This window comes from Lissotriton vulgaris, chromosome 5 (genome assembly GCF_964263255.1).
Source record: "Lissotriton vulgaris chromosome 5, aLisVul1.2, whole genome shotgun sequence".
In the NCBI taxonomy this organism is placed as follows: Eukaryota; Metazoa; Chordata; class Amphibia; order Caudata; family Salamandridae; genus Lissotriton; species Lissotriton vulgaris.
The window spans coordinates 1,047,978,459-1,047,998,668 of NC_141693.1; the positions used below are offsets into that span (position 1 = coordinate 1,047,978,459).

At 44.7% G+C, this 20,210-nt stretch overlaps 1 protein-coding gene across 3 annotated transcripts in view; it reads right to left on the reverse strand.

Moving 5' to 3' along the window:
* SLF2 (SMC5/6 complex localization factor 2) overlaps window positions 1-20,210 on the reverse strand; it is a 404,246-nt gene that overhangs the window by 346,395 nt on the left and 37,641 nt on the right. For 2 of the 3 annotated variants that reach the window (XM_086922683.1, XM_086922686.1), the window contains 2 exons: window positions 6,058-6,809; window positions 1,151-1,205 (listed from right to left, as the gene is read on the reverse strand). In XM_086922683.1, coding sequence (XP_086778809.1) covers window positions 1,151-1,205; window positions 6,058-6,809 — 807 coding nt within the window. The remainder of the gene's footprint in view (window positions 1-1,150; window positions 1,206-6,057; window positions 6,810-20,210) is intronic. The other variant, XM_086922685.1, reaches the window with a different exon arrangement.

A 20,210-nucleotide genomic window follows, 5' to 3' on the forward strand; every position in this document is an offset into this window, starting at 1 on the left:
AAGGAACAAAATGGGTCCAGTCACCCTCCTGCCAGCATCCTTACCAGTACTCTCCCCTCTCCAAACACACAACATATGCCTTGTCCCTGCCACCATCCTGACCACACTATCTTTGCTCCCCTTTCCCACTTAAACAGTGCTCTCTAACAGAGAAGAGAGCCACCATTATGCCAACAGCCTCAGGGAGATCTGCTGTAAGCACAGTCTTTACTCGTCAGTTACCCGTAAACCCACAGCTGACAGAGGTGGCTGCGATTCAAGTTCTTCTACCTCTTTGGTTTGCAGGACCGAAGACAAGAGGAAGAGATGCAGTGGCAGGTAAGTTTGTGATCATGGATTCTCCAGCTAGCTATACACAACAAATAAACACTGAATAAAGTAGATCATCAGGGCTAGAAAAATCCAAAAATTGGTACTAGTGCTGCAGGACTAGTACCTTAAAAAATGTCCTCGACCTAACTGCAACCTACTTGACCTCAGTCTCTGAAAGCGGAGCAAATGTGACAAGATAACCAGATTTAAAGGCATCTTTATTGCTCCTTAACTTTGTGAGCAATAAAAAGGCCTTTAAACCTTGTTATCTTGTCACATTTGCTCCGTTTTGACAGACAGAGGACAAAAGTTGTTTTGTTTTCCTACTCGCCAGAAAGGGTGAGTAGGACCTAAAAACAGCTCAATCTTGTTAAATTTAGCTCGACTGTGCAAGAGGTCGAGTGGAATTTTCGAGCCCTGTACATATAGTATTACTTTCGGAATTTCCAGCATTAGAAATCATGATAATCAAAGCATGAAATGTTGGATTGGTTAGCTACGGAGGAAGCCAGAGGATTACAGCAGAAGAAGTTGAAATGTTCCTATTACTTGGTTGACTAGATGAAACGGATGCCTATTTTTGCAAGAATTTATGGCATTAAGAAAGCGTATTTATGAGGTAATGCAGTGGTTAGTTTACCTAGTTAGGAAGCAAAATTAAAATCCATGTGCCTTACAAAAAAAGAAAAAAAATGATGTCTGCAATACAAATAACTTTCGATTCAAGAGACAAAACATGGATTTCAAGCAGAAACATTGCAAATCAGTGTTAGATTTTCAACGTGAAACATTTTTCAAAAGATCATAGCATTCTAGGATAGCAAGGGAGTTTCGTTACCTGGGAAATCTTGTTGTACCAAACCATGTCCATTTATTGCAAGAGATCCATTTTCCTAGTAAATTCAAAGAAAATAAATATAGGTTGAGGATTATAATTTCCAGGTAAACTGAGAGCAACATTAAATATAACGTGTTATAAAAATGGCACGCTTCTCATCCAAGCTGCTAACAAAGATCTGGAACGCATTGACGAATTTTTCGCAACATTAAAAAACCATGTCCTCAACGACCCCACCTCAAGAAGAGACCAACCTGATTTGAACTCTCAAGTCATTGCCACACAGGGGAACCAACCGGCTGACTCTAAATTAGACTGTGCGAGGGAACCCCTTCAGTCTAATCAAGTTATTTCGCTAGAGGACACTAACACCAATGAAGACCCTCATCCATTGAATCAGGAAGTCAGGAAATGGCAGGATAATACTAATGGAAGAGACAGGGCGTTAGGTTACAGAAACCCAAATGTTGAGCCCCAATTGCTACTTCTGGGAGTCATTACCTCGAGCGATGGCGAAACGGGAACTGCAAGAGCAATAGAAATCCAACACCCGGTTCATGAGGTGGCATTAAAAGGCAATTCCACCAACGATGAGCCCCAACAATTGAATCATGAAACCAATAAGCCAGAGGACAGGGGCCTCAATACTCTGCTAGAATTAGTTACCTCACCCGTCGATTCTAGCTCCCCTACGACACCTAACCTTGATCTCGACCCGCTAATAGGAACACGAAACTGTCTGGAAAACACAAAAGTCAATCAAGATAACTGAAGAGGCACGCAGGTGACCAGCACAGGGAATTGCAGATCAGTTTCCAGTCTCAAGAAAACAGGCCCAGAAGTTCAAGTTCAGGAATTTGTATAGCGCACTACTCACCCAGAGGGTCTCAAGGCGCTTGGGGGAGGGGAGGGGGTGCATTATTTATCAAGTAGAGATTTTCAAAAGCTAGCCTTCCAAGAAGGACGCAACCACCAACCAGTATACATCATAGAGTAGATTCGGTAAAGACCAGAAACCCACAAACTAATGGGGATTTTATTTATCTCAGTTCACAATCTTGCAGGACTTACAAAGCCATGCTTTCCACCATCAAAGATATGAAGAACCTGCTATGCCTATCAGAAGATTGGCTGGCAGAAAAAGGAGGCTCTGCAGTCCTCCTCTTTTGAAACACAAGTCGAACGCTGTTCCACCCCTATGGTGGCGGCAAACAGAATCTACCGCCCACACACGCAACTCAACTATCTAACAGACAGTGAGCTATCTTCCATTCTGTCTACATATGACCCTACTCATACTTGGCAAATTAAGATTGACGAAAACGTTATCCAAACAATTGTATCGAATTCAGACAGAAATTCCCAGGCTAACAACAGACGGCCTAATGCCAACAACCTTAAAATGGTGACAATAATGCCTGAAATGACTTTTCCGCCAAACATGCGGCTGACATAGCTGACATCATACTAAACCATGAAATTGACGTAACCATTTTAACTGAAACATGGCTTTCCGACTCATCTTCGCCATGCTTAGATCTGTTAGTCCCCCCCCGAACTACCGGATCATGAGACAGGACAGATATGACAGATTGGGTGGAGGCATCGCTTGCATACATAAATCAGACATTACCATCACTAAACCTAATTCTGATCCATTAGAATCTTGCGAATACCTAGGTATGTCTTTAAGATCGACAGATAACCAAAACTGTCAACTCCATGCACTCTACCACCCCCCTGGTACAAAGACAAAGTTCATAGACCAATTGATAGAGATCATTACCACCAAATCTAATCTACAGTCGAACGATATCTTCTTAGGTGACTTCAATATTTACTGGGAGGATCAGGCTGACAGTCAAATCACCCTCCTTAAAACCTTCTTGGAAGAACAATCATTAGTCCAGGGATGCCATCTCCCCACCCACTCCAAAGGATCAACCTTAGATTGGATCATAGCCAAAGAGAAAGCGATTGAGAACATTAGAATAACACCCTGCGACTGGTCTGTTCACCACAGAATTACATTTGAAATTCCCCTGAGCAAAACCAAATCGTCCACACAAGCTATTAAGCCCAAAATATGGACCAGGGACACTAGAGGAATCAATATGGAAAACGTAGCAGCTCGCTGTTAATTAGAGTTGCAGCCACTCAAGAACATGGTTGACGTCAGTGACCTCACTTTGCATTATAACAAGTCTATGTTAAGCATTATCGAGGACTTAGCCCCTCTAAAACTGAAAAGAATCTCTAACAAAGGCAAACATCCGTGGTTCAATGGTTCCTTAAATGAGGAAAGCAGATCACTCAGACTCTCAGAATGCAAATGGCGTCAATACCCTACCTCGCCCCACTTAATCCAACTGAGACAATCCAGGAAAGCTTATAACAAAAGCATCCTTAAATCTAAAAAATACTTTTTAAAGAAAGAACTGGACAATGCAGTAAATCGACCTAGGAAACTATTCGATCTACTTAAAGAACAATAGAATAAATCTGCCAAATCAGCACCTGTCATCACCAAAACAAGCTTAAACAGTGAGGATTTCTCAGTCTTCTTTACAAACAAAGCTAACGCTTTGGAGGGGGAACTCAAAAAAACAGCTGAAGACATTGAAAGGGAGAAGGGTACCTCAGATGAACTGTAGGCTCAACAAGAACTAGACAAACCAAAAAACAATGCTCAATGGTTAGGATTTAAACCAGTCAGTGAATTAGACATCGCAAAGATCATGTCGACCACTAAGCCTAACAACCACTATAACGATCCACTACCAGCAAAGTGCAGGTCTTCATTAAACCACCTGCTAATCCCGCCTTGGACCAAGATCATAAATGCCTCTTTATCACAAGGCAAAATACCGGACTGCCTAAAAACAAGACAAGTCATTCCTCTCTTAAAAAAACCAACAGAGGACCCTTCTAATCCAAGCAATTTCAGACCTGTAACTAACATTCCCATGCTAGCCAAAGTTTTGGAAAAATGTGTCCAACAACAACTGAGTCTTCACATTTCAGATTTCAATCTGTTAAATGATTGCCAATCTGGGTTCAGACCGAACCATAGTACAGAAACTGCAATCCTGCATATAGTAGATGACGCTTTACTGGCTCTCGACCACAATGACACATGTCTCTTAATACTGTTGGACCTGTTGTCAGCTTTCACCACGGTAAACCATGCCTAAATTATAGATTGGTTGAAAAACAGAATGGGGCTAGAGGGTACAGTCCTAAAGTGGTTCAGCTCCTTTCTAGAGAATAGATCACAAAAATTAATTGTCAACCAAACCCTTTCAGGCCCAACCAGAAATACAATTGGAGTTCCACAAGGTTCAACGTTATCTCCGGCGCTATTCAATCTATATGTAGAACCGCTAACGGTTATATTACAAAAAGCAAACATTATGTACGCAGATGACAACCCAGCTATACATCTAGGTGGCATCGACAGAAGATATAATGATTGTGAACCAAGCTCTAAAGAGAACCCTCCAATGGCTAACCATGAACCACCTGAAGCTAAATCTGTAGAAAACTCAATTCTCATTTATTACACCAAAGAAAAGAAAATTTAAGATAGCAGAATGGTCCAACCTTATCACTGCTATAAAATGTAGCCTGTTTCCATTGAAGCTACTTGTGAAAACTAAAACCATTCCTAAATAAAACCGATCTTAAAACAGCAGTCCAGGCACTGGTCATATCTAGGATCGAATATGGCTGCACTACATTGGCTGGGCTACCAAGATCACAACAGCCCCACTTAAAGCATGTCTTAATGCAGCCACAAGACTTATATCGGGATAAAAAAAATTCGGCCATATCTCCCCTCACTTGAAAGTGCTCAACTGGCTGCCCTTCGAAGCAAGAATTCATTTCAAATTAGCATGCATCACTCAAAGCATTGCATCACAAAACGCCAGTTTACCTAGCACAGAAACTCATGCTTTTCAGGGGGACACAGATTCTCCAGGAGCAAAGCTGATCTTCTACTGAAAGCAGCTCGTTTTTGGAAGAAAATAACTTATGACCGAGCGTTCTCCGGGGGAGCACCGAGAATTTGGAACGCTCTCCCCCCGAGCAATAGAAGAATCCCATCCATCGCAGCATTCAAAAAAGAAGCAAAATCGTTTTATATGAGGAAATTTCTCCCATAAGACCATACAACAGAACCAATGGCTACAATCTTTTCATGTCTGTTTCCATGCGTCCGTTAGCCTTTCACTAACCACACATGGGCTTGTATATATGTATTACCTGTAGTTGTGTGTTTTAAGCTCGTTGATATTAATGCAACTGTTGACTGATATATATGTTATACGCTTTCCTGAAGTTCTAATGTTGTAAAGATTTAGTGACTTGTTATCTATAAGGTTCGAATGTGGAAATACGTCTTTAAAGTGCTCTGATACCCTTTACAGGGTCATGTTCGCGCTATAGAAAACACTAAAAATAAATAAATAAAATTCTGAACACAAAAAACACAATTCATCATTTCCTCCCCTTACTAACTGTATGCAAGGGAGGCATGTGCACAAACAATTACAGAATAAGAACCTGCATTGTAGTTTTTACAGCCATCAGGTAGGAGATGCTGCACAGGTTTCACAGAATATAAATAAAAATAACTTAGTGAATTGTAAAAACAATAACAGCTGCACTACACTGGGCAATCTTACCAATCTATTGCGTACAACTCTAAGCATCACATTAGTATTTATTCTGGCTATGGGGCATGCGGTGAAATCTCACACTAAATCGGTGTAATACAGCAATAGAGCTCAGTCAGCAGTACTGCAACACGAAACAGTAGCATAAGCATAAAATGTATGTCTGTGCGATACCCTCTTGAAAAGAAGATTGCTCCTCAGAATAAAAGTATGCAGCAGAGAACCTACCTGGGGTGAAATTTTGTCTACTCCGGAGAAGGATCCACTCTCTTGAATCCATGATTGCTGCAACGATTGCTCCCATCTAGTGTTAAATCCTCTTTCCTCAACATTAGCGTGAGTGGCTTCCACAGCTATCAGTAAATCAGGGTCATTTAAATTACGAGTCATCCGGAGGGAAGATTTCAGTCTTTGGTGCTGAAGTGATATGTTCTCCAAGTTCCCAGATCCTTTGCCACGGTCCTTTAAGATGGTTTTTGGAGCCTGTGACCACATGCCCTCAGAGTCCACTCCTCCAATTGGCATGCATGCTACCTTCTGTTCAGTACTGTTTTCCAAAGAGAAACGACCATTTGCTTCAACAGAATGTTCCTCAGCTCCCATTTTTTTCTTGACTTTATTATTCAAAGAAGCACGCAATGAAGATTCTTTACTTAAAAAGAGGTCTCTCATTACAGTCTTTTTAGGAGTAATGTTCTCATGGCATTTTGTAGAGCTGCTTAGGGATGCAAGTGTTTCTTTGCTTCTTACGGAGCTCCTGTCAAAGCTGTTTGGAGTGGGCGATTTTATATGCTTTACTCCCCTCTTAAAAGCTTCAATTATTGGGCTTTTACTTGGTGACTGGCAAGGCATCTTCCTTCTTTTTCTAGCAGGAGAGGATACTTTAATTCTTCTTCCAAGTTGTTCGGCACCAGGAATTGCCAACTTACCCAAATCATCGTTGATATTCCCATTCAATTGTGAAGCAAACACAGTTCTTGCTTTGAAGACATAAAAAATAATTCATCTGTACACAGCGTCCCAACATGGCAAACTAGCAATGACCGAACAAACAATGCTGGCTAAAAACACTAACAGAACAAGTACAACAAAGGCATCAAAATGCACAATTTATACTGCCACAAAAGAGGGCATAGGAAACAATGGCAGAACCCCCCCCCCCCAACACACACAGGCACAGACATACATACATACATCATCATATGCTTATCAGGAATGCACATTTCTCACACTTAGGTCACGTAAAGCAGCAATGTGGCTCAATGTAAGGCAGGAACAGAACAGAGCCAAACTCAACACACTTTTAGATTCACTGAACTCCATCAAATGGCTGAAGCTAGAGGTGGTGCTGCATAACCAGGAGACAGCTGGCCCAAGTAGACAGCATGCTGAAGGTGATGAGCTTGTGAGTCACTAAGAGGCTGAGTTTTTCAATTGCTTATGTAGCATAAGCTGTATAATGACACCAAATTCAGCAATAGACTTGGTGTGACTAAAAAGCACTGAACAGCAATCTGTTCACATGGATAACGGATGTCTTCAGCTACATCAGACTGGTGACTGCCATAAACATACAAAAGAAATCAGCCAGTAAGGGCTGGCATCTGTCTAAAGCTAAACACTAATTGAAAGGCTAAGCATTTTTCGAGCCAATCGCGTAAATAGCTTTCCCAACTAATAGAAGATAAGCCATTCACATCACCAAGGTAATGTTCTCAACTACCAGATTGGTGGTGAGCATCTGAGCAGTACCTGCTCTGGCCCTTCTTTTAGTTATTATGGAAGTAAGAAGGCCTGTTAAAGGAATAAACATGGACGGTAGGTATAAGTCTCAAACCAAAACAGTTCAAAAAGACCTCAGAACAACAGTCACCTTCTTGATATGAAAATGTGGCTGCAAACTGGTTTAGTTACTTTAGTAATATGGTCCACGTCCTGCTTCTAAGGTGACATTTGCAGGAGTAATCATCTGTCAACCTTGCTATTAGCAAAGAGCAACTTAACTTTATTCTGCAAAGTAAGGATATGCGATATATCCAACTACTTTCCTTCAGTAAAACTGCACCAAAACAAAAATTGTGCCCATACAAATGTAGACAGTAGGTTAACAAATATAAAATGACATATCTTTCAGTATATTTTTAGACTAAATCAAATTTTATGACAGGACCTCAGTCAGGGCTACAAATGAGGAATGCACTGGCCAATCTTTTAAGCTGATAGTAGTTTAGTACTGGATCTGAATGGCCCACTGTATCCGCAGGGTATCTTAATGCCGCCTTACTGACAGAGAGCAGCATTCCCATGCCATAACAGGTTTAGGATGCAACTGACCTAAATACAGAAAGGAGGCGAAGCATATAGTATTGGTCAGGAAGCTGAAAGCATCCTCTACAGAGATAGAGTGAACAAACTTTGGAGAAGATAAATCAAACACTGTTCAGTTCCAGTAATACTACAGAGTCAAAAAGAGTGGACTAACAGTCAAAGAACAAAACAAGACCGTACAAATAAAAGGAGGAGGGAACTCACAGTCTACTTGATTGACTGTCAACTGTCAAAGATTAGAATCAGGTAACCGGAGAAAACAGAAAAGGCAGCGCGCTAAGGTGACGTATATTATTACAAGAAAGACTAACAGTTCCACATGCAGTACCATAAAACGTGCACAGTGTCTTACTAACACGAAGTTGAGCAAATAATGGGGAGTGGTGGGGGTGCTACCTGGTCTCAAAATGGCAAAAACAGATGACCTAAATCTTGGACCACCAGACAAACTGTGCAGCTGATACAAGCAAGATAGATTGTGTTCATGTTTTAAACACAAACCACGAGGACCCACAGCATCTCAAATTGTTGAACTACGTAAGAAATGCTTAATTGTAATCATCATATACAAAGATTGAAATCGGTCCTCCTAAGACTAATAGAGAAAATGGCTACTGAAGTTGAAAGCCACAATATCACCCCCATTGCTTCTGGTTGCCCCTGTACATACATGAATAGGAAAAGAGTACCCCTCTCAGTGCTCTTTGCAGCCACTTGCAGGGAGGAGAGCATGAAACAGCATCCACAAATACAAACTCCTTTCCTGGTAACAGACCAATTTGTTAGACTGCTTAAAAATCCACTGGAGTATACCTTACTAACGTCTTTACATACCAACAATATTTAGCTTGAAAACCCTGCACCCACTTTTCTTGCAAAAGGAGTCACTTTCTGTGTTCTTGGTATATTGAATTTGGGTGGAATTCACTTCTAATCGTAATTGAATAACTCCTTATGTTCTGCAGAACATGCTTCATGAAGGATCTTAGACATGCTTACCAAGAAACTAAAAACTGTGTTTCTATGTAAACAAAAGTCAATGCGTACCCCTCCATTACATTTCACAGAAACCCAGTAACGGTCTATACTGCTTGTTTTCACATTGGGATGGGCCTCCTAACTTTCCTTAGGAAATGAGTAGCTCTCTTTTGACCTTGTAACACATACATCTAGGTAGACTTCATAAATACTTGTAGCAGTGGAGTACCTGTTAATTGTCCTTGCATTTCGCAGGCAGTGAAGCCTACAAATATTGAGCCTTTCTAAATACAGACACACTTCCAGGAAATCAAGTATCCCTCTACTTTCCTGGAAATCACTTTAGGCAAAACTCCGCCAAATTGACTTTATTGGCAGCAATCTGTGATACATCTAATATTACTAAATAGAATGTATTAAAACATTTAAGTTCACAATCTCCGTCGCGACCAGCCAAACCCCACACTCTAAGATACCATTGATTATCCTCAGATTCTCAACCCCAAATTATTTGGTGGCCAACACAGAGAGAATCTTTTCAGGTGCAAACAAATACCCACATACAGTACCAAAATTAGAGTAAAAACCTTACTCAGTGAGATACATATTAGAACAAGCATTTGCAATGCAATAGGTCTCGCATTAGGAAAGTTTGAGCTATTGGTATTGTAAATGACACATTTTTCATTTATGTTTTGTTTTTGAAAATAGCAAAATTAATAGCTTTGTCATTTACAATGCCCATAGTTATAACTTTCGCAAATGGGACACCTATAGCATTTGTAATGCAATATGTGTTGTATTTACGTGACTTGCATGTATTGATATTACAAATAACAATGTTTTTAATTTTTTTTAAATAATTAATACTTAAATAAAAGTCATTGTAATTTATAATGGCAATAACTTAAACTTTTGTAAATAACATTTGTGAAGATTATGTTCAGTGTATTTTATTGTGACAAAAATCCAAGAACAGAAGTGAAATATTAACATCTTTTTGTTACATTTGTAATAAAGCTTGAAACATTGAGATAACATATTTGAACCAGTTGTTGAATGGTTGCACAGAATGATGATGTGGTGGAGCTGAGTGATGTTGTGGTGCCCCTGAGTGATGCTGTGGTGGTGCTGAGTGATGCTGTATGCTACGCTATGTTTTGTTCTGCTATCCTAGGTTTTGTTTTGTTATGCTACGCTATGCTGTCCTATGCTTTGATTTGTTATGCTATGCTGTGTTTTGTTATGCTATGTTTTGTTGTGTTTTGTTATGCTATGCTTTGTTGTGTTTTGCTATGCTAGGTTTTGTTTTGTTATGCTATGTTTTGTTTTGCTATCCTATGCTTTGTTTTGTTATGCTATGCTAGGTTTTGCTATCCTATGCTTTTTTTGTTATGCTATGCTGTCCTATGCTTTGCTTTGATTTGTTATGCTATGCTGTGTTGTGTTTTGTTATGCTATGCTTTGTTTTGCTCTGCTATGCTTTGTTAGGCTATGTTTTGTCATGCTATGTTTTGTCATGCTATGTTTTGTCATGCTATGTTTTGTCATGCTATGCTACGTTTTGTTGTGTTTGGTATGCTATTCTGTTTTGCTATGCTATTATATGTTTTGTTATGTTTTGTTAAACCATGCTATGTTTTGTTGTGTTTTGTTAAGCTATGCTGTTTTGTTGTTTGCTATGTTTTGTTATGCTATGGTTTGTTATGCTAGATGTTGTTGTGTTTTGTTATGCTGTGTTTTGTTATGTTATGCTATGTTTTGTTATGCTATGCTATGTTTTGTTTTGCTATCCTATGCTTTGTTTTGATATGCTATGCTATGTTTTGTTATGCTATCCTATGTTTTGTTATGCTATCCTATGTTTTGCTCTGCTATGCTTTGTTATGCTATACTATGTTTTGTTGCGTTTTATTATGCTATGTTTTGTTATGCTATGTTTTGTTATGCAAGGCTTTGTTATGCTATGTTGTGTTATGCTATGCTAAGCTTTGTTATGCTATTCTATGTTGTGTTTTGTTATGCTATGCTATGCGTTGCTATGCTATGTTTTGGTATGTTTTGTTATGCTATGGTTTGTTGTGTTTTGCTATGTTTTGTTGTGTTTTGTTATGCTATGCTTTGTTGTGTTTTGCTATGCTAGGTTTTGTTTTGCTATCCTATGCTTTGTTTTGTTATGCTATGTTTTGTTATAGCATAGCATAACAAAACATAGCGTAGCATGTTTTTGTTATGCCTGACGTATGGGCCTCCATCTTTAAGACATCCCTCCCAGTCTCCAAAACCACCTTCACTGCTCATAACCGCAAACTAACAATCGCCACCCTGAACCATCAATCCCTGACCGGAGACATCTCCATCACCATTTATGGGAATGGCATCATTCTAATTCAGGCGAAAGTCGAGAACCTCGAGTTCTTCGACTCCCTCTTTCCCGCACTTAAGATTGCTACCACCCATTACCCACACAAAACAACCCCCTCCTCATCTATTGGTCCCTCACAAACTCTCAATCTACGGAACTTGTCGCTGCCACCCTAGCGTCCCATCACTACTCCACTTAGTCACTCCACCAAGCAGATGCCACCTTCAGCCCCAGCTCCCCCATCTCACAACTCACGTCCACCACCCTTCAACCCAACCTCCAACCATCCAGCCCCCCTCACAACCCCCAAGGACTACCAACTCCCCTCACCTCCCTAAACACCCCCTACTCTCAGTTCTCCGCCCTCAAAGATCCACCCCAACGTCCCCACCCTTCCTTGCTCTTCCAATCTGCCACTCACACGCCCTCACCAGACCCAGCTCCTCCTTTCTCCCCACCCGCGTCCCCCTCCCTTCGCACCCAAACTTCCAGAATTCAGCCGCCCTCTCTTCCCCAAGGGACCCCCACCCACCCATTCCCTAGCCCCCAAAGCACCACTAACTCTCAACCTCCCTCCCCTAGAGATCCTAGACCATTCCCTAGCTACCAGAACACCTCCAACTCTCTGCCTCCACCCCCCCAGAGATTCCAGACACCTTAACAACTCCGTCTCTCAGTCCCCCATCCCGCCTATCCTCACCCCACTAGTTCAAACTTTCCCCGCTATTGAAGAATACCCCCACCCCCTTCTGGTCAACAACCCCCTTCACGCTCTAGTCCTCCCGCTATCGATATATAGCCCTGACAACCCAGATACTCAACCCCTAACCCACCAATCCACTCTCCTATAGTTCTCACCACCCCCCTCATTGAAGATAACGTCCACCCCCGAAGGGACCGCAACTCCCCGCCCTTAACAGCCTACCCACAACCGAACCCCAAACCCGATCAAGCCACCCCCCCCCTCCTATCTACCCCGAGTAGATACTCGCCCCAAAGCCCCTCTCATCCAGGGCCCAATCCCTCGTACCCTCTCCCCCTCACCCGAGCGGTCACGTCACCTCGACCTTATTGAAGCACAAATCACGACCCTGATCTCTGGACTGAAGAAAACCCTATCTGCCTTTGGGAATCTCCAACTACCCTCCCCTCCCCCCACTCCACTTCACAACCAGCCGCCTCTCCCTAGGAATGACTTTCCTCCCTCCAACCGGGCTCATCCCCACCCAGATTCCCTCTCACTAAAGACCTGACGAAGCCGCGAACAGTCAACCCCAGAAGAAATTTAACCTCCCTCTCCCCCAGGAAGTGAGCGCACTCGTTGCCTCGTACGAACTCCACCCGAACCAGCCAGCCCAGACCCCAACTCTACTCTCACCGCCTCGATCCAAGTCATCACCGGAGTGGGTAGGGACCTGCCCCCCGCAGAGGCTCTAGACCCCCATTGTTTCTTTCAGCCATTCCCAGAGCCAAGCCTGAAAATTTGAAACCAAAAGAAGATCCCCCCCTGAACTTTATGCTCATCAACAGCCGGTCCGCAGTCAAACATGCAACGGAAAAAGCTAAATCCATCCTCTCTCATGACCTCGATTTAGCCTTCATCACGGAAACATGGCTAAACACACTATCCCACCCCATTCTGGACAGGCTGGTACCACCCGGTTTCTCAATTATCCGCAAAGACAGGCCTATACACAAAGGTGGCGGCATAGCTATTATCCACAAAAGTGACCTCTACATCTCTGAAGCCCCTTCCTGCCTATACAGCTCCTTCGAATGCCTGTCGGTCAACATCAAATCTCACGGTCTTAGTTCACGTCAATGCCATCTCCTCTATCACCCCCCAGGCAAAACGAATTTAGAGCTCAGCTGTCAGATCTGATCACCCAATCTGCATTTAACAGCAAGGACATCTTAATTATGGGTGACCTCAACCTAAGATGGAATGATTCCAATAACCAGCTGATTCAATCTCTCAACTCCCTTCTGCAAGACAATGATTTGCTGCTCAGAGGAAACGCATTACAGAGGAGCAACCCTAGATGCCATCATTGCGAACAAAAATGCTGTCTCGATTGATCACATCATCCCGGTGGACTGGTCAGACCACCACATCATTCTCTTTCATATCATCCAGCCGGCCCTACCCCTCCCACCCACTCAAGCCCCCCCTAAGTGGGTCAGGAACACTTCCAGAGTACCCAGAGATAAGCTAGAGTAAGGACTCAGCACTCTCCTACCGAACATGACTGAGTCCCTCTCCACTTCGGAACTCACCTCGCTCTACCATTCCAACCTTGAGCTCGCCCTGGATAAGCTGGCACCTCAAACTAAAAAAAAAACAGAAGCACTACCTCTAGGTCATGGCTCTCTACTGACATTAATGATGAAAGAAGACATCTAAGATCCCTGGAAAGAACCTGAAGATACAACCCCACCGCCTCCCATCGAGACCAACTCAAGGCAGCACGCAAAAACTACTACACCCACATCAAAAGCAAAAAATCTGCCTTCTTCTGCTCTGCATTAGATAATGCCAAAAACCGCCCCAAAGAACTCTTCAACATCATTAGGAACCAAACCTCCATTCCTAAGGCAGTCAACCAAGCTGCGTAAAAAGACCCAATGTGACAACTTTGATAGCTTTTTCAATGAAAGAAAATCGCCAAAATCAATCGTTCCTTCAACTCAAGTCCTGCAACCAACCCCATCCCCCCAGTAACCCTGTCTATCCGCTGGTCTTCCTTCCAGCCGATCAAGGAAGAAATGATAAGCAATCTTATCGCCGCTGCGAAACCCTTATCTCACTCCCTCGATAAACTTCCCTCAAGACTGACCAAAGGCTTGAAGTTCACTCTAGATCATCAATAGGTCCTTGAGCGAGGGCCTCATCCCTGACTGCCTTAAACTAGGACAAGTCACACCACTACTGAAAAAACCTGGCCTCGACCTCATGGACATGAATAACTTCAGGCCGGTTTCGAACCTTCCGTTTCTAGCCAAAATTCTCGAAAGATGTGTCCTCTCACAATTAAACCAACATCTAGATAATTCTAATCTACTGGATCGTCTCCAGTCCGGGTTCAAGAAAGGCTGCAGTACTGAAACCGCAATCCTAAATGTCCTTGATGATCTACACATGTCACTCGACGCCAACCATTGTAGCCTTCTCAATCTCCGTGACCTCTCGTCTGCATTCAACACAGTAGACCATACCCTCCTTCTTAATGTCCTCCGAGAGAGAGCGGGCATCGAAAAGACAGTTCTAAAATGGTTCTCCTGCTTTCTTGACAACCGCACTCAAAGAATAAAGATCAACAGTTTCGAATCAGACCCCCTCCCCCTCAGCAGAGGAGTCCCTCAAGGATCAGTACTCTCCCCGCAACTCTTCAACATCTACATGGAACCCCTCACCTCACTCTAAGGAAATCCAACATCCCCTTCCACCTTTACGCGGATGACACTCAACTCTATTTGGAGTCCACCTCCATCGCAGACATTCACAGATTAAATGCCACACTCATGGAAGTCCAACACTGGCTCTCAGCCAATCACCTCAAACTGAATGAAGAAAAAAACGGAAGTACTCCTTATCTCGAACAAAGATGAAAACCCACAAATAGTGAAATGGCTCAAAGCCTTAAATGCCCTCAATGTCTCCATAAAGCCAACGGGCTCCGCAAAATCCCTAGCAATCACTCTCGACCCCAAACCGGCCATGAATAAACATCTCTAAAACCGCCAAAAGCGCGTTCTTGAACCTGAAACTTCTCTATAAAATTAAACCCTTCCTCCCCCTCAAAGATCTGAAACAAGCCACGCAGGCACTTGTGCTCTCCAGAATGGACTATGGCATCGCTGTACTGACTGGACCAGCCAAGTCGCACCTGGGACCTCTCACCTCCACCCTCAACGCAGCAGCAAGAATGGTCACAGGAACAAAGAAATATGACCTCATCTCCCCGGCACTCAAAGAACTGATATGGCTCCCGATTGACCAACGAGCCAACTTCTGCACAGCCTGCCTCACACATAAAGCCCTGCATACAGGCAAACCAGAATACCTGGCCAACTAACTCAAAAGGGCAGGTCAATCCAGGAACCTCAGAAGCTCCAACACACTACTACTCATCCCTCTGAAATCACAGAAATGCAATACCTCTAACAAATCCTTTGCAGGGAACGCTCCCAGGATCTGGAACGCCATCCCCCCCACATATCAGAATGATAGCCTCCTTCCCTCAATTCAAATCGCTACTCAAAGCCCTCTTCCTTGAACGCTCCGGTGCTTAACGAGAACCTCACGCCGGATGGTGAAGTCCGATATTTCTCTGAACCCAGAGACTATTGATTCGCTCGTGAACTCCGATCCCGATTGCGCTCAAGCTGCTGTTTTACAGACTATTTCCTACCTGCTGCTCCTGATTCCTGTTTCTCTATGTTTATTTTCCTTGCTACCGATCTCTATTTGCTGGGAAGCGCTCCGATACCCTCGGGTCTAGCCAGCGCTATACAAAACTTCAATAAATAAAAAATAAATAAAATATGCTAGTGAGGGTGGGTGTGAGGGTGAGGGGGGTGTGAGGGTTGTGAGGGTATGAGGGTTGTGAGGGTATGAGGGTTGTGAGGGTATGAGGGTTGTGAGGGTATGAGGGTTGTGAGGGTATGAGGGTTGTGAGGGTATGAGGGTTGTGAGGGTATGAGGGTTGTGAGGGTATGAGGGTTGTGAGGGTATGAGGGTTGTGAGGGTATGAGGGTTGTGAGGGTATGAGGGTTGTGAGGGTATGAGGGTTGTGAGGGTATGAGGGTTGTGAGGGTATGAGGGTTGTGAGGGTATGAGGGTTGTGAGGGTATGAGGGTTGTGAGGGCGATAGATAGAGTGAGGGAGGGCGATAGAGTGAGGGAGGGCGATAGAGTGAGGGAGGGCGATAGAGTGAGGGAGGGCGATAGAGTGAGGGAGGGCGATAGAGTGAGGGAGGGCGATAGAGTGAGGGAGGGCGATAGAGTGAGGGAGGGCGATAGAGTGAGGGAGGGCGATAGAGTGAGGGAGGGCGATAGAGTGAGGGAGGGCGATAGAGTGAGGGAGGGCGATAGAGTGAGGGAGGGCGATAGAGTGAGGGCGATAGACAGAGCGAGGGCGATAGACAGAGCGAGGGCGATAGACAGAGCGAGGGCGATAGACAGAGCGAGGGCGATAGACAGAGCGAGGGCGATAGACAGAGCGAGGGCGATAGACAGAGCGAGGGCGATAGACAGAGCGAGGGCGATAGACAGAGCGAGGGCGATAGACAGAGCGAGGGCGATAGACAGAGCGAGGGCGATAGACAGAGCGAGGGCGATAGACAGAGCGAGGGCGATAGACAGAGCGAGGGCGAGAGACAGAGCGAGGGCGAGAGACAGAGCGAGGGCGAGAGACAGAGCGAGGGCGAGAGACAGAGCGAGGGCGAGAGACAGAGTGAGGGCGATAGACAGAGTGAGGGCGATAGACAGAGTGAGGGCGATAGACAGAGTGAGGGCGATAGACAGAGTGAGGGCGATAGATAGAGTGAGGGCGATAGATAGAGGGAGGGCGAAAGAGTGAGGGAGGGCGATAGAGTGAGGGAGGGCGATAGAGTGAGGGAGGGCGATAGAGTGAGGGAGGGCGATAGAGTGAGGGAGGGCGATAGAGTGAGGGAGGGCGATAGAGTGAGGGAGGGCGATAGAGTGAGGGAGGGCGATAGAGTGAGGGAGGGCGATAGCGTGAGGGAGGGCGATAGAGTGAGGGAGGGCGAGAGACAGAGTGAGGGCGAGAGACAGAGTGAGGGCGAGAGACAGAGTGAGGGCGAGAGATAGAGTGAGGGCGAGAGATAGACAGAGTGAGGGCGATAGACAGAGTGAGGGCGATAGACAGAGTGAGGGCGATAGACAGAGTGAGGGCGATAGACAGAGTGAGGGCGATAGACAGAGTGAGGGCGATAGACAGAGTGAGGGCGATAGATAGAGTGAGGGCGATAGATAGAGTGAGGGCGATAGGGCGATAGAGTGAGTGTGATAGGGCGATAGAGTGAGGGCGATAGGGCGATAGAGGGCGATAGATAGAGTGAGTGTGATAGGGCGATAGAGTGAGTGCGAAAGGGCGATAGAGGGCGATAGATAGATCGAGGGAGTGAGGGCGATAGACAGACAGACAGTGCAATCAAGATGTGTGATGTTTTTAAAAGAAACATAAAACAGTGGCTCTCATGCCTGAATGTCTTCATCCCAGGACCGATATGCTGTTCTGTGCCATGGCTATCCCTACTGTGGCTACGAAAAGTGTTCTTTTCAATTAATGAAAAACATGGCTGTGCCCGCACAGGTGCGGGAGGCGAATAGAAAACAAAAGCGAGGGGTGGGGGGAGTGCACGGGTATTGTGAGAGGGGGAGTAGGAGGTGAGCCCGAGAGTGGTGTGCGGCGCAACTAACAACCATTGACAAAGCCAATAGTCCTTGTTCGTTGTAGGTGTAATGTTAGTTATTGTATTGTATATCTGAATGTAAGGACATAAGCAGCAAAATACCAGTCCGCAGCACACTATGCTAAGCACAGATTTTAGCGTAAATGTTTAAAACAACAATCTAACTTCTGGGCGCTGATGTTTCACCTTGCAGTGTTTAACGGATGCTCCATTAGTGTCATGAGCATTGGATGGTGCGGTAAGTGCCCGGCTGTTGAAGCACTTCTAGTGGAGATGTGTGATGTTTTTAAAAGAAACATAAAACAGTGGCTCTCATGCCTGCAATGTCTTCATCCCGGGACCGATATGCTGCTCTGTGCCATGGCTATCCCTACTGTGGCTACGAAAAGTGTTCTTTTCAATTACTGAAAACAAGCTCTCGTCATTGCGTGGTGGGGGCGGGGGAGCGGCAATGGGTGGCGGGGGCAGGGGAGAGGCTTGTTAGCAGATTCCTTTGAAGTCTGATGCCGAGGCTCAGACAAATGGTGGTGTGCGATGTGCAGCATGTTGCCTATGCCGCGCTGCTTATTAAAATAATAAAATATTGAAAATGTAGTTTGGCGAGCCGCGCCTTTGTTTGGAGTGGGGTGAGGCAGGGCATACAGAGAGCCCAAAAGGAGTTTGGTGAGCGGCAGGCGAGGCTCGTTAAACTTTAGTTTTTCAATACTTTATGCTTTTAGTAAGCAGCGCAGCATGGTGTATGTACTGTGCTGCTTATTAAAAACATAAAATACAATGGTGCTCTGATTCTTGAAAAATGACACAGAATCTTTGAACTCCAAGAGTCGGAAAGCCGACACAGCACAGTGGAGACGAGGCATGCAGGTAGGCAGCACTTAATGCCGGTGGGTGCACTGGGCTCTCCGGAGTAGCCTCGGGGCACTTGTGTGTAATGTTCCACAGGTTTAAACACGGAAAGCCAGTGAAGGAGATATAGTGCAAAGTCGACGTATGCTGCAACTGATTAATCAATGCGCTCCTAGTGATACCTGGTGCTTGTTTACACCAATTTCAGTGCAACGTACCCGGCACTTTGAGCCTCTGCCGTGCACAGGGCAGTCGAGACCAGTGGGGCGTTCGACACCATAGTGGCGACCAGAGTAATAGTTTCTGTGAAAGACGTTCGACACCGAGCAATCACTAGTGCAATATGGCGGGGACACTCAGGTCCAGATGTGGGATCGTCTCTCTGCCCACATGTCTAGCTGTTTATCACTACCAAACCGGTTGGGGAAGAGAATTCATTTTCCTGGCATGCATAGCACCCATAGCGTCACCGTGCAAGCCTTTCACCCCAGTGCCATAAAACTGCTGGGACTGTCCCATTAACAAGACTACTGGCTGCCGTAAACAATAAACAGGGGCATGCTGTGGGAGATGATGCCAGGGAAGGGCAGCGCACAGCCCGCCCGGTTGTGGAGGAGGTGACACATGGCCCGCTGCAAGGGAAAGGGTGAGAGCAGCAGACTAGGCTGGTGCCGTGACCTGCTCGACCGGCTATGATCGTCAACACAGAAAACTGCAACCGAAAGTACTGCGGGAGGAGGATGGGAGCAAATGAATTGCAGACAACGGGAGGGGGGCAGGAGCATGGTGAACACGGCAGGACGGAGAGAAAGAAAGACCTGTGGGCGGAGAGGAGCTTGTGAGAACGCGCGGAGATCAAAGAAAAGGCGAATGAGCATTTGGAGAGTGAGTGGGTGTGCAGCCTGGCAGCAGAGGCGAAGCGCGGCGCGCGCACGAAGTGTCTGGTAGCAAATGGAAGCTGTTAACAATGTGCGTGGTTGTGGCAGCTGTTAATGCGCGTAACTGTACTCACATGAACTGTACGCGATCCGCAGTTTGGGTACACTTTTCAAAATTAACTATTACTATAATCTCGCCCAACATCCCTACGGGATGGCATAGGCGAGACCTAAAAGGACACCGATTGAACCCAACACCATGTACCATAAATACACCTTTTTTATCCAACGTAGTACTCGCATTACTGCACAATTAACAGTACCCAGAGTTATGCTTTCCAGCAGAATGCCATTAAGTGCTTTAGAATTATAACAATGCACCCTCCACTTTAGCAAATTAAATGTTGTCATAAGATACAATCAGAAAAATGTATTTGAAAGAGTGAAGGATACACTTGTAACAACAGGTCAGGAAGCAATGCAGAGGCTCATTGTTTCTCCCGTCACATTACCAGCCCTTCCCAAGGTTGACATTCTGAAGTATGTTGC